The sequence below is a fragment of the Volvox carteri genome (genome assembly GCF_000143455.1).
Source record: "Volvox carteri f. nagariensis unplaced genomic scaffold VOLCAscaffold_92, whole genome shotgun sequence".
NCBI classification, from domain to species: domain Eukaryota; kingdom Viridiplantae; phylum Chlorophyta; class Chlorophyceae; order Chlamydomonadales; family Volvocaceae; genus Volvox; species Volvox carteri.
Window position 1 is genome coordinate 207,402 of NW_003307635.1, and position 14,371 is coordinate 221,772.

The 14,371-nt window shown below is 58.2% G+C and overlaps 2 protein-coding genes across 2 annotated transcripts in view; both read left to right on the top strand.

Moving 5' to 3' along the window:
- VOLCADRAFT_108112 (uncharacterized protein) overlaps positions 1–2,927 on the top strand; it is a gene marked incomplete at its 5' end in the record, with an annotated part of 9,478 nt that extends 6,551 nt beyond the window's left edge. The window contains 4 exons of the mRNA XM_002958336.1: positions 204–254; positions 404–829; positions 1,299–1,489; positions 2,641–2,927. Coding sequence (XP_002958382.1) covers positions 204–254; positions 404–829; positions 1,299–1,489; positions 2,641–2,679 — 707 coding nt within the window. The 3' untranslated portion in view covers positions 2,680–2,927. The remainder of the gene's footprint in view (positions 1–203; positions 255–403; positions 830–1,298; positions 1,490–2,640) is intronic.
- Positions 2,928–5,968: 3,041 nt separating this feature from the next.
- The window catches only part of VOLCADRAFT_121713 (uncharacterized protein), a gene marked incomplete at its 5' end in the record, with an annotated part of 14,459 nt that continues 6,056 nt past the window's right edge, over positions 5,969–14,371 (top strand). The window contains 13 exons of the mRNA XM_002958337.1: positions 5,969–6,409; positions 6,810–6,946; positions 7,648–7,768; positions 8,268–8,324; positions 8,872–9,012; positions 9,430–9,622; positions 10,130–10,498; positions 11,011–11,104; positions 11,530–11,707; positions 11,989–12,090; positions 12,751–12,843; positions 13,348–13,488; positions 14,081–14,188. Of these exons, the coding sequence (XP_002958383.1) occupies positions 5,969–6,409; positions 6,810–6,946; positions 7,648–7,768; positions 8,268–8,324; positions 8,872–9,012; positions 9,430–9,622; positions 10,130–10,498; positions 11,011–11,104; positions 11,530–11,707; positions 11,989–12,090; positions 12,751–12,843; positions 13,348–13,488; positions 14,081–14,188 (2,175 nt within the window). The remainder of the gene's footprint in view (positions 6,410–6,809; positions 6,947–7,647; positions 7,769–8,267; positions 8,325–8,871; positions 9,013–9,429; positions 9,623–10,129; positions 10,499–11,010; positions 11,105–11,529; positions 11,708–11,988; positions 12,091–12,750; positions 12,844–13,347; positions 13,489–14,080; positions 14,189–14,371) is intronic.

The window sequence follows — 14,371 nt, forward strand, 5'->3', positions numbered from 1 at the left end:
CCTTGCCTCTTTGCCCTCCTTGCCTCTTTGCCCTCCTTGCCCTCCCTGCCTCCTTGCCCTCCTTGCCCTCCCTGCCTCTTTGCCCTCCTTGCCCTCCCTGCCTCCTTGCCCTCCTTGCGTCTTTGCCCTCCTTGCTCTCCCTGCCTCCTTGCCCTCCTTGCCCTCCCTGCCTCCTTGCCCTCGCTACCTCCCTTACCCGGGAGCTGGGCCACCTCCTGCACCTCAGTGGCCTGTCCAGGTTCAGGTCGCCGCAGGTCGGCCATAAGTAGTACCCCCAACCCCCCTAAACCACGTAGCAGTTGGCAGTTGGCAGTCGTTTCCTTGAAATCTGACTTCTGCCCCTTTTCCGTTCACCTTCTTGCAAACATGGTTCTCCCTCCTCCCCTTCCCCAACGGCGAAAAGGATTCGGCACCGCCCTGCAGCCGCAAGCCGCCGGAGGTTTCGGCTTTGGCGGCCAGCAGCAACAGCCGCCGCCTGCAGCAGTAGCAGGTGGCGTGCCCCTGGGAGGAGGGGTAACCGGCGCCCCAGGAGCACAACCTGGCGGCGGCGGCGGCGGCGGTTTCGTCCAACCGCCTGCTTTTGCAGCCACCGGATTCGGCCAGGCTGCGGCCGCGGCGCCGGCAGCACCTGCCCTAGGGGGCTTTGGGGCACCGGCGGCGGCGGCGGCAGCGACGGGTTTTGGTCAGCCAGCGGGCTTCGGAGCGCCAGGGGGATTTGGAGCTGGAGCACCGGCCCAGCAGCCGGGAGCAGCGATGATGGGTGGTTTCGGTGCTGGGGCCGGTAGCTTCGGAGCAGCGCCGGGCGGCGGCGGCGGCGGCGGCGCCAAGGGTGAGAAGGCGTCGTATCCTTCTCACGGGGACCTCGCGGCATTGATCCACACGCTGCGCTTTATCATTCTGCCGTACTATGCCGTACTGGTTTCCGCTCCGTATGAGTTAATTTATAAACCGTATCATATCCTTGCGACCCGATCAATTAGGTTCCTGGGCTGGCCAAGGAGGTTTCGGCGCCGCCAAGTCCGGCCCCAGCCAGGCGCCGGCCGTACTCTTCGGACAAACCGTCGTGACTGCGGCACCTGCTCAACAGGCTCTGGGAGGTGGGACCCCGCCTCTGCCTCTGCCGCCCCTCACCATCGGCACGGGCACCGGCGGGGCCTTCCCGTCTGCGGGGCCGCCAGCCGCGGCGGCGGCGCCTTTCCTGCCGACGTCAGCACTCCAAGGCTTTGGCTCTCCCACGATGTTGGTCGTACCAGCGGTAGCTTCCGCCACCCCTGCCGCCGGCGCTATTGCTGCTGCAGCTTCGCCCTTCAGCCAGTTGCCGGCAGCAGCACAAGCAGCGACAGTGATGGTCGCTCCGGCTGGCGGTGGCGCTGGAGCAACGGCACCTGGCGGTGGTGGCAGTGGTAGTGGTGGTGGTGGTGGTGGTGGGAGAGGCAATGCGGAGGAGGAGTCTCAGGCGTTCCGAGCTACGGCGTTCTCCCTAGGCAAGGTGAGTGCAAGCTTGCGGTGACACTGGCTATATCCTGTGTGCGGCCACATGGTCTCAGTGGTCCACATCGGGCGTACGTCCCCCACCTTGACCATTTCTGAATCCCCATTTTCCGATGTACCTTCCTGCTCCTGCACGTGGTCATGCACATGTGCTGTGTGTGGGGGGCCACCGCCTCCAGCTCTTCAGAATCCTTCCGCTACCCGGGGGGTGCAGGTTGGCCGCGTCCTTGCTTGCTTTGGTCTAATCTCTTCCTTCCTTCCGCTTCGTTGCGTTGATCTGATCTCTTCCTTCCTTCCGCTTCGTTGCGTTGATCTGATCTCTTCCTTCCTTCCGCTTCGTTGCGTTGATCTGATCTCTTCCTTCCTTCCGCTTCGTTGCGTTGATCTGATCTCTTTGCTGCGACCCCCCAGCTATCCACGACACACTGTACACACTACACGACGTACCTCACTTAACCCAACTCCCTTCCTGGAGCCCGGGCGTGGTCCGGAGCGTGTATGTGTGTATGTGTGTGTAGCCCGAGTGTGTGTGTGGGGGAAACTCTGTATGCGCCGAGATAAGCGGATGACGGGTTAGAAGGAAAGGCTGCTGGGAGCTGCAGTTGCTTCTGGCACGTGCATGTTCTGCCTGTATATATGTATGTGCAGAACTTGATTGCTGCCTAAAACTTACGTACACATGCAGCAGGGTTGCTCGCGGCAACCGGTGAACAGGTTTCCACGTATCAGCAGCTAGGGAGTCTCGTTGTCTGTGTATGAGCTGTGAAGGAGGACCAAGGGGCTAGAGTGACTGCCTGACTGGGTGAAGCTCGTCGGGTCCAGTGCCGATTGGGACATACATACATTCATACATACATACAAGGTACAGTAGGAAGTGTTTCTCACATCTAAGTCCCCCTCCTCCTTTGCGAGTTGCACCTGTGGTAGTCTGTCTGGGTTACGATAAGATTTGAGGCAAAATCGATGTAGAGCTCAGCACCCGGCCCAACCGCCTCATCCTGGGCCCGGACCCCACATCGAGCCGCAAGTCGCTGGCCGATCTAAGACTCGCCCACCCATTACCGTGACCCAACTCGCCCAGAAACCCCCTTGTCGACCACCACCACCGTCATCATCACCACCACTGCCATTCTGGACACTGCCCTGCAGATTCCCGAGACGCCGCCGCCGCCGGAGCTTTGCTACTGAGTAAGGCCCGCGCATTCACAGCTTAAAGCTACTTGGCGGAGGAGGAAGAGAGACGGACACCACCAGGAGGGCTTCCGGAGATTTCCACTCTTCTTTTCCACATGGGGACTTTCCCCCCTGCCCTGTTGCCAAGAACACGTGATGGCGCGCACGCATGCAAAGAGGTATTGACACCGGAAAGACACACGGCGGTTCGGCAGGCCGTATGAGGTGATGTGCAAGGAGGCTAAGGCACCATGGGGGTTCTGCAGGAGAGAAGGCGAGACCAACACGCGCAACCACAGCTTCGCAACGAGCGAGACGATAAATGACGACGTGACTGCAAACACACCTCACATGAAAAACGCATTAACCATTCGGAAGCACTACTAGACGCTATTACTTCGCTGTAACTCGACGTGTCCGGATTGGTAGAGCCGCAATGCCCTGGGTGACCCAAGGACCATCTAGGAACATAGGGCCTACCCGCAAAGCTAGGAAACTGCGCACCCACTTCAGTCATAACGGATCCATTCGCCAAAATGTAGCTAGAACTCCACTCGAAAAATGTGCTTTTTCTCCTTCGGTTTCCCTTGCGCCTCCTCAATTGTCCAGGTGCAAGCCTGGATCGCATCGGGGTTGTCGCCGGTGCATACTCCCCGCATGTACTCCGAGCCTACTTGCACCAGAGGTCCAAACTCGAAAACGGATGACGGTCGGGGCATCTGAGAGAGGACCGGGTCAGTCGCGAAGGGGTCTGGCTGCGTTGAGCTGACGTTGGGGATTTCCGGCGAGGGCTCCTCTTGCTTAGACTCCTCTGTTGGCTTCTTATCCTTGCCCATGCCGAAGACCATTTTTGCTTACTGGCAAAGGTTGCCGTATGTCGACTTATGTGGCGTTGTCCACCGCCTGTGCTATCTTGAACTTTGTCGCGATCTTTTACCGGCTGCTAATGAGCTAATGGTTCAAGCGGTCTAGGTCAATAAGTTCCCTTGTGATTATCCTTACGCAATGACAGTTGGTTCCAAACCAGGGTAGATGCTTTAAATCATATGCGCATCAAATCACCGAGGCACTGAGGGATTGAACGGATGCTCGTAATATAAAAGAATGTTTAGTGCATATTTGCATGAATGAAGTCTTAGGCTAGGAAGGCCTTATAGTCGCCGAGCTTCATGTGGTTTGCTGTTACACGTGGATATAGTATACTTACTTCCTCATCCAATTGCAGCCAAGCCTACCTAGGTAGGCGTGAATGTGAGGATTTCCAAACTCTGTTTCGGAGCTGTGGTCCCGGAGACTGCTGGCATTCGCCTTTTGCCAATGTACCGGCTTATCTACGGCAAGGTCCTTATATGACAGCCAGGCCTTTGTATTACAACCTGGAGGCATTTTATTGAGCCGCTGCATGACACCCTGGCTGTATGGTTAGCAAGCTTCGTGTCTAGACCACAGCTCAGTAAAGCACTAGCCATGCAGGCAAAGGAATTCCTCGTAGCCTGCACACCAAAAGCGAGCTACCCGAAGGACAAGCAAGTTGACTGGAGCGCCCGCATTTCCCGCCCAGCCCAGTCCTGCCCAGCCTGTTATACTTCCTTCCCGCTGAGCCATGGATGGCCTCCGGTGTCCTGGCATGGCCTTTTTTAGGCCCTTTTCAAGTTCTCCACGCGAACGTCGAGCTATGGCGTTTGGCAGAGTCTCTGCTTCCGTATGTATGGCCAGCAAGGCCAGCATCGCTGGTTGATAACGTGCTCCGCAGTGCTGTATTTACTGCCTGCATGTTCTCACTTTCCCCCTCAGCCTACGCTTCGCCAGCGAGACGAAACGCGGCCACCATGCAGTTGTGCTGTGGCTGTTGACAATCCCGTGCGACATGCTGGGACCCCATCGATATCGTCCTTCCGCTCTAACAGTGAACCGCACATGTCGGCCGCTGACCCGCAGCACCAGCGGGACAACAGCCTGTCTGGGAAGTGTAGCTAATGTGCGGAACGTTAGGCAACAGGCAGCTAGACACACGTACCCCTACCTGCCCATCCAAAGCTCTCAATTTATGGAATAATAATTCTATGATAATAGATTCGTTTTAGGAGAAAAAGAAAAGAAGATACTATGCGAACATGTGAAAATTTAAATAGCACAGCAATATTTGAGGCACCGTCCATGACGGGTGTCCATGGATAGCTTAGTTTTAAAGGAACGGCAGCAACCACGGGCAGGCCCAAGGTGCGGCAGCTGTCCGCCAACTGCGAGGCCAGGGCTCGTGCAGTGTCACGGTCAACGCAGTCCTGCAGGTTTCCTCTGCCATGCAGCTGTCCAATTCCATCGGTTGGGAATACATCGATTGCACTGACTGTAAGGCAACGAAAGTGGCAGCGCGGGCGGCGGCCTATCCCATCAATCCACCGGCCTGTGGCACTGCCGTGCACGGGTACACAATCGCAGTTGCCGGGTCGCTGCCGACAGGCCTCAGCTCAGGCGGCATCGCGGCAGCTACATAAGCATGCAACACTTGCAAAGCACCGGTGGCGCCTACTGGAGGATGAAGAATAAGGTGGCGGCTCAGGAATTGAGCATCGACATCGGTGTGGGACGCAGAGCTGTCGGCCGGGCCTGGTGCAGCCGCGACGCCGTGTGTTGATCGGAGTGTAACTCGTTTAGGTTGAAGCATAAGACGTGCGACGACTTGTGGCGCGGTTTGGCTTGCTGTTGACACCTGGCCCGCGGGGATCTTAATGAACTGCAGGTGCAAATGTTCCGCGCAATTGCTGGTTTCAAGCAGTAGCTCAAAACCAGTATTGCACATAGACAAGACTGCAGGTGCTGTGACTCGCTGCTGTATGTTCTGACGGCGACAACTCCCTTGGAAAAGTAGTTAGAAAGACGAGTCGCAGAATCCAAGTGGATGTGATCGCAAGATGCCATATCCCCTTGCGATCCATTTCATGTATGGCTACATGTGTTATTGTGTATGGCTACATGTGTTATTCTTAAGTTTAACCGCGAAGTGGTTTCAACTTAGCATTCCGTTGTAGTACTAACCGCTGATATTTTCCTGGGCAAACCATGGAAAGTGAATGCTGCACTGGAAGCAGACTGGATCACTTCATGCGTTACTTCATTCAAGAACAAAATATAGTGTTGTTTTCTTCGGCATGTGTCGCCTTGCCGCAGTATAGGTTCCTTCCTGTACTCGCGTTATCCAATTAGCTGCTTTTTAGAAGGAATAATCCTTAGCATGTTGTCTAACTCATCATTTTGTTCATAACCCTAAAACGGCCCGTGGGGCCGCAAGGCCGCGTCGCCTGCCATGGCGGACCGAATTTATGTTCCCGTAGTGGACTCAAATGAAATTGTTGCAATTGATCTATCGCAAGTGCCGGAGAACGCGGAGGAACTGCTCGATCTGCTCGTTTCCGAGGCTGCTCCACTTAGCACATGGTTTGATTGCGCCAGAGCATATCTCCAGCAGGGACGGTTGGATGGGTTCGACCTCATATACGAAACAGCGACCAGCGAGGAGACGGCAGTCGAAGTAGAGCGGTACTTTGGCCAGAAGCCTACATACGAGCGAATCCTTTTTTTTACAGCAAAAGCAGCAGTGTTAATAGCACAGGCACGTGATGAGAAGACGGCTGACAGCAAGGCGAGGCTTTTATCGGACGCCCGCAAGCTCATTACGCAGGCCGGCACGCTGGACCAGAATGAGCAGTTGGTGCACCTCTCCAGTGGACTGCACTTCCTAGCCAGGGTGAGAGGGTCTGATGGCAAAGCATGACCAAACAGCGCGCACCTTCCCCTGTTCCTTCTATTCCTTCACTCTTTTCCGTTTCCATCCCCTACCCCTGCGCCATTCGCTAACAACGCCCTCACCGTGCACCAGCCCCAAGTGATGTTTTCACACTACACACACTCTTCCTTTCTAGGATGCACACTGTCTATGTCTCAACCTCTCACCTGTCAGCGCGGATTACTTCCTTGTTACCCTCCTCCCACGCCCCCACGCCTAACCCCACACGCACCCCCCTTGGCCCCCACCTCTTCTGACCATAACTTTTCGCGTCCTGCCTTCCTTCCCCTTCCTCTCATACTCGCGCGGCTGGCTGTATTTTGCCCTCAACAACTTGACGTCACCGCCAAACAAACATCAGGGCGACCTCCAGAACGCCTCCCGCGATTTTAAGCGAGCCGCCACCTGCCGCAACAACGGCCGCGCTAACGTCATCGGCTACCTCGCGGTGGCCGGTCTGGCCTACCAGCAGCAGCAGTACAAGGAGGCGATGTCCTAGTAAGTCGCGTGCGGTCGTACCACGTGTACGCTCGTACAGTGTGGCTGCACAGCCCGGAAGCAGAGATGAGCGGAGGTAGTCGCGGTGAGGGAGCAATGCGTGGGGAGCGCTCGTCAGCTGGAAACAGCAAATGCAAAATTCATCGTCGCTGTATCTGCTACTTATCTCTGATGGAATGGAGCGGGAGGGAGGGATGGCTTGCAACGAGGGGGGTGGAAGAGGGAAAGGGGGCGACGAGATGTCATTGGAGAACGGGAGCAGCTGGAAAGAGGAGCAGCCAGCCTTGGGGGGGGGGGTAGCCCGGTGGCGTAGGGGGAGCCATTCTGGGTGTTGCTGGGTGTTCCCCTAATGAGGAAAGGGAGGACTGTGGAGAATTAGGAGGGGCTTGGGGGTGTCGGCGAGGCGAAACCCCACCAGGCACCCCCGGGAGCCAGGTCCCCACCCGTCCTGACTGTCCTTCCGTCGGCCTGGCTGTCGGCCTGCATGCATCTGTCAGAACGCAAGGAAAGCCCCTCCATACCCTCATGATCCGCACTCTCGTACCCACATATACGTAACCCAGACACGTGCTCGCAACCCAAGATCACGCAACCCCTCTCCCTCCCTAAGCCCCTCTCAGTCCTAGCAATCCTATGACTCAGCACCACTCAGCACCAGACAAACCTAAACCCGCTGCACGCTGCGACAACATTGTTCGCAGCTACCGTGCCGCGCTGCGGGACTTCCCCGGCTCGGGGTGCCCGGCGGAGGTGCGATTGGGCATTGCTGCGTGCGCCTTCAAGCTGGGTGACCTAGCCACCGCGCGGGCGGCTTATCGTCGGGTGCTGGCCTTGGACCCCGACTGTGCCGACGCGTACCTGGGGCTGGCGGTGCTGGCGGCGAGTGACTCAAATGCCCAGCAGGCAAGGGGGAGGGGGTCTTAAGAACCCCAACATCGCCTGCGCCGTCCTGTCCTATATCCTACTACGCTAGTCGGATGGTAGTGTTAGTAGGAGGGATAATATGCTGAAGCAGGGGCGCGGCAAGGGGAGAAAGGAGGGGAGGAAGGAGGGCGGTTTGCGCCGTATGGGCTCGCCTGTTTTGATCCTTATTACCCTCCCCACCTATTCGCCCATTTACTCGCTCAGAGCGCCTTTCCGTTTGGGTCTTACCAGGATCATCGTGTCTGCCTTTCCACTTTCCCCACTCCCTAGTCCCAAGTCCATTTCCCACTCGTTTCGGAAAAAACCATCCTTCACTTCTTTACAGTTGCCTCATTGACTGAGTATTGCATGTGCCTCCCCCTCCCCGCTCGCTCCTCTCCCTGCTCCCAAACCCCAGGGTCTGGCTGACTGTCTTCGTCACCTGCTGACGGCCTTCCAATTACACCCGGGTCATGTGGGGGTGCTCACCCACCTGGCCCACTACTGCTTGCTGCAAGGGAGAGCAGACAGGGCGGAAGCGTTGGCACGAGCCGCACTGGGGGGCGCGGAGGCGATGGCGCAGCTGGGGACCGGGGGCCCCGCGGCGGATGGCCCTCGCGCGGAGGCGATGACGCTGCTGGCCCGGGCTCTGCATGCGGGGGGACGTGTGGATGAGGCGCGGGCGGAGTACGCCAAGGCACGTTCTCCCCATTTCGGCCATCTATGCCACCTTGCTGTTTTCCTCTGTTTTCCCTCCCAAGACGGCGGTTTCCCTGCCTTCCTGCGTCATCGTTGGGGATCATCCCTTTCCCCCCTTCTTTACGGCTTCGCTCTACTGCTTTTCTTCCGCTCTTATTTTAGTCTTGGCGGCTAGGTAGGTAGGTAGGTAGGTAGGTTTCCTCGGTCGCCGTCATCCCGAGGTCGGCTCCTTCAAAACCGCCTACTGGTCAGTTCTGCTTCTCTTTCCTTGGCAGCAGCTTCACTCGTTCGTGGTTCGTCTTTCCCCCTTTCCCCCCTCCCAGGCTTGCGCGCTGGACAAGCGCAGCCCGCTTCCCCGGCTGGGTATGGCCCAGACGTACTGCGCAGCGGGTCAGCTGGTGAATGCGGCCACGGAGCTGGAGGAGGCTCTCAAGGCGGCACCCGCTTTCTATGACGCACTCAAGGTAGCCGGAATAAAGAAAGTGCAATTGGATTCGGGGAAATGCCCCTCTGCATTTCGTTAGCGTAGTTCGTTAGCGCGGGCCTGGACTAGGGCAGAGGGGGCAGAAGTTGATTTTCTAAGGAAAAGCGGTTGTTCCCACACATAAAAGCCATTGTTCTTGAAATAAATGCGATTTTCCTACAAAAGCCGATGTTTTTTTCAGTAGAACTCAGTAATTAGCCTGGTCACCAGCGCTGGAGGACGAAATACCAGTGATGGAAAGCAAAGTGCGAAAGACAACACGGCGCAGGGCTGCTTTTGAACCCTTTTCCCTGGCGCTCACATCTTTCACCTGCTTCGCTCTTTGTTTTGTATGTGTGCTGCTTTAAAGGTATGCCATGTTTGCGCATATGTGTTACGTTGTTACGTTGTTGTGCAGATTCTGGGGCAGCTGCTGCCAGCCCTGAACCGCGACGGCGCTGGTGCACCGACCCGCGGGTCATCCTCTGCCGACGGTAGCAGCCGCCTTGCTGCCACGGTTGCCATGTTGAAGGACGCCACGTCCAAGCAACCCAACGATGCGGATATGTGGGAGATGCTGGGGGAGCTGCTGGCGCCGACTGACCCCGCGGGTCGGTCGGGAGGATGGGGAGGGAGCTACACTTTAGGAATGGAGTTCTATACCGAGTTACATTACAGGGTGCAGCAGCTGCTGCGTCAGGCAGGGCGTTAGAAACTCGGAGTAATATGTTGCGCGGATTGCTGGGTACCGTAACATTAGCGCAGGCTAGGAGGGAGGCGGGGAGGGAGGGAGGGAGGGAGGGAGGGGGGGAGCATGATGACAACGGAGTGAAGGATGTGGAAGAATTAACAGAGGGAGAGCGAAGGTGTTGAGTCCCACATGGTGCCGGTGGCCCACACTGCGTGCACCGGCTGTGTAAGCCAGGGCAATGCGGGGAGGGCGGGGCGATGTCTGGTTGTGGTCAAGTCATGGCTCATCTTCTGATGGAAAGCGCAGTAGGGTTGACCCACTTAAGCGCCACCGTCCTAGGCGCCACCATCTTACTTGGCCTCCCAGTCGTCTGACATTCTCGTGTTCTTCTCATGTCCGCTCCGTTCGCGTTCGTGGTGGGACACAGGTGCGCTGGCGGCTTACAAGAAAGCACTCGACGCGCACGCTGCCGTGCAAGCTGGCATTGACAAGCGTCGTGCGGTGCAGGCGGAACGTGTCGCTGCGCGGCGCGCCGCCGTAGAGGCGCGGCGGCGCGAGCGGCGGGAGCAGCGAGCGGCGCGGGATGAAGAGCGGCAGCGGCGACGCGAGGCCAGGCAGGCCAAGCAACAGCGCAAGCAGCAGCAGCGGGACGGGGAGGACGTGGATATGGACAATCTGTTTGGCTCGGACGACGAGGAGGATGTGGGTGGCGAGGAGGAGGAAGAGGTGGAGCGTGCAGCGGCCGAGGCGGAGGAGGAGGCGGAACAGCAGGAGTTGGCAGCACAGCTGGCGGAAGGTACGAAGGGGTTTGGATGTCATAGCGGTCGCAACGCATATCACATACATGCATACATACATACATAATACATACATAATACATACATACATACATTAAGACCTGTCAGGGTCGAAAATCCTTCCGGTGGTGGAAGGCAAGAGTGCCCCTAGTTGATGGACGGTGGTGACCTGGGATAAAGTAGACCTGCGAGCTGACCAGGAATGGAGTTCAGCTGCCGTTGATCCGGCAGATTCCGTTGGATGCTGGTTGTGAGTGCGGAACCTGAGCGATCCACTGAGAAGTCGGCTAGGGTGATGACTATATGAGGGTGCCCCGAAATACCGGGGAAGGCAGGGTTTCGCCGGGTAGCGGCCACGGGTGAAGATATGAACCCCCTGTCCCACACATCATACATACATACGTGCGCTCATCCGTATGGACACATGACCTCCGTATCCGCCACCGGCTGCCCTACCGACCTGCTGGCTCCACTGCTGGCCCTCTGTTGCGTTCGTTGTGTGCTCTCACAGAGGGCGAGGAGGAGGAGGACGAGCCCGTTCCCGACCACATCATCCCTGCCCGCCTGCTCAACAACGCTGCCGTACTGCATTACAGGCAAGTCGAGTCCGTCGTATGCCACCGTCATGCACCACCACTGTTGCACACCTCTGCATGCCGTATGTCGTACAAACTACACTGCCGCGTCGCGCAACCCCCGCGTGCGGGACCTTGTGGTCGCCCATCACGTTCAGCATGGGCGCATGCATGCCGACCTAGAGCTCCTTTTGAAGCCAGCATCCTTTTTATCCGCATCCCTTTGTTCTCCCTTCATCTGCATGGCCGCCGCCTTGAGGCTCTTAAGCCAAGCCCAAGTCCTCACACACCGCCCGGCCCTCCCTTCCCGGCCGTCCCTTACCCCCCCTGCCGCACGTTCTACTTCTGTGGTACACTCTTGCCCTGGCAGCAGCTTCACTCGTTTGTGGTTCGTCCTTCCCCCCTGCCGCATCTCCCCGCGTCCGCGGCCCCTGCTCCCCCCTGCCTACCCCTAGGGCTGGTGATGTGAGTTCCGCCATGGCTTTGCTGCGGCGGGCCCAAGACGCCATGTCTCGCGGGGCGGATGGGTGTGGGGGGGTGAGCTCCCACATGCACCTGGCCACACTCACATTCAACCGGGCTCGACTGATGGAGGCCAGCGGGGAGTACAAGGCCGCGGCGCAGCTGTACAAGGTGAGATACGGGGGGGGGGGGGAAGGCGGGGCCGGGGGGTTGGCTTGGGTTGTTTGGCCCGGCTGTTTGGCCCGTCTCTCTCCCCCCCCAAATCTAAGTGCGCTGCGGGTCAACTCTGGCCCGCTAAACTTATTCCTTTTAAATCTCCTATAGATCTTCCGCCCATATCTGTCTGTCCTGGCTCATACGGCAGTTGGCGGTGCTTTTGGCGATGGCAGTTTTAGTCCTTTTTGGCTCTTTGCATGCTGTTAATCCGCCGCCGTCCGTACCCCTTCCGGCAGGACGTGCTGTCCGAGCACGGCACCTACATCGACTGCTACCTGCGGCTAGCGTGTATAGCCAGGGCCAAGGGGAGCCACAAGGAGGCGCTGCGATATGCGCAGGTGGGGCCAGGAAGGAGGGGCGAGGGGAGAGACGTCCGTGTGTGCGTATTGTGTGTGTGTGTTGTGTGTGTTGTGTGTGTGCTCCGTTTTCCGGTCTTTACGATAGCAGCTCTCTTTCCACCTCTTGAGCGGCGTCTGAGGCGGTGTCCCCAAATGGGACTCTGTGCCAGAGCGGCTGTAGGAGTTGTACACCTCTGCGTACACATGTGTGTGGTGTGTGTGAGGGTGTGTGAGGGAGGGTGTGTGAGGTAGGGTGTGTGAGGGAGGGGGTGTGTGTGGGGGGGTGTTCCTCATTGTACCTTTTTGTTCTGCGTGCTGGGCCGCACGTTGACACGTTGGTCCAAGCGAATAGGAATACCCCTTATGGGCCTTGGCTTCCCATTTGCCTGTCCCAGTTCCCAACATCGCGGTTGGGCGATCATCCTCGGTTCCATCCCATCATGATGGCCCTGCGGGTTGAGTCGTCATCGTTTCCGCCAACCCGCCTCCTTGCGGCGTTACCGGCGGCTAGCGGGCTAGCCGGCTAAGGGTTTTCCTCGTACCTCCCATATCCTCAGCCCTGGGTATCGTCAACAGTTATAGAGCCTCAGACGTTTGCGTGTAATCTTATCTCCCTACCACCCTTCGCCCTCCCCCCCACCCCACCTGCCGTTCCTTCAGTCGGCTCTGGATGTGGAGGGCGGCCATGCGGACGCCCTGGCGCTGATGAGTCAGCTGCACATGGAGAGGAGGGACTACGAGGCGGCGGGGCGGGTGAGGGGGGGAGCTGGGTGTGTATGTGTGTGTATGTGTGTATGTGTGTATGTGTACTGCATTGCTGTTGAATGCGTCTTTGAATGCGTCTTTGGTGGCGTGGAGGGAGCGGAATGGTAGGGGCGGCAAGGAAGATGATAAGGCACGGGCACTAGGCACATGACCTCGGCCCCTGTCATGGGACCTCTGTAACGTCGCCATCCACATATGCCGTTCATCTACCACGGCCGCAGCCTCTGTGCTGCGTGCTTACGAGCTTCTTCTCTTTATTGTATTGTCTAATATTTACAGTATTAGTCACGTATTATTCCTCCATCCAACATTCCTCTTTTCAGTTAGTTCACTGAAGCACTTTTCCATTGGTGCAAAAACATGTGTGCAGTCATCCATTTTTTTTCGTGTGTTGCCTGCCCGCTTACCCTTACCCCTACCCTCTCCCCCTTACCCTCTCCCCCTTACCCTTCCCACTTTTCGTTCTTGTTGGGCTTTTGATGTGCGTCGTAGACTCTTATCCAGTTGCTCCAAGATGACGGCAGCAAGCGGGACGTGTACGGCCGCATCGGCTACGCCAACACCTACCTGTACACGGCCCCGCGGGACAGGAGGGAGGACTCGGCCAAGAAGGCGGAGGCGCGGTTCAGCAAGGTCCGTGGAAGGGGGGGGATGGCAGGAGGGGAAAGGAGGAGTAGACGACAGGGAGAAGAAACCGGTAACTTGATAAAACTTATTACGGGGTTTTGTTATTGGGGGAGGAGGGCGCCGTACATTACTAAAGCGGAGTATGTTTTGACAATGAGCAAGGCCGCGGGCGGGTGTGAGTGTGTGTGAGACAGGGTGGGTGCGTGTTTGCGTGGTTTAGAAGGTGTGATGGGAAGGAAGTCCAACTGCGGCTATGCTGGAGCATGCTGGCCTCGTCGATGCCTGAAATCCGGCCCCGCCCGGTCACCCGATACACACAAACACCCCGGCCGTGTACATCTCCCTCTATTTCTTTTCGTAAGAAGGAAAATGTCGGCCACACGCCTGCATGTATGTATCTATGTATCTATGTATGTATTTTTCGACCTGCCCATCTGCTGCCCCCAACCTTCCTTTGCCTTCCGCCCCTTTTCCCTCCGCGTCTCCGCGTTTCCTCACTTGAGCCTCTCCGCCAGCACCCGCCCCTCCGTCATCTGCGTTCTCACCTTGCTGCCCTCGTTCTTCTCCTTGCCCCCCTTCCTTCTCCTCCCACGCCTAGGCCCTGGATGAGTATCGCTCCGTGCTGGAGGCCGACCCACGTAACGTGTGGGCCGCCAACGGGTGCGGGGCAGCGCTGGCGGAGCTGGGCTACCTGGATGCGGCGCAGGTGGGGCGGGGAGGTTGAGGGGGGGCGGGGGGGGAGGTTGAGGGGGGGAGGTTGAGGGGGGGCGGGGGGGAGGTTGAGGGGGGGCGGGGGGGAGGTTGAGGGGGGGCGGGGGGGAGGTTGAGGGGGGGCGGGGGGGAGGTTGAGGGGGGGCGGGGGGGAGGTTGAGGGGGGGCGGGGGGGAGG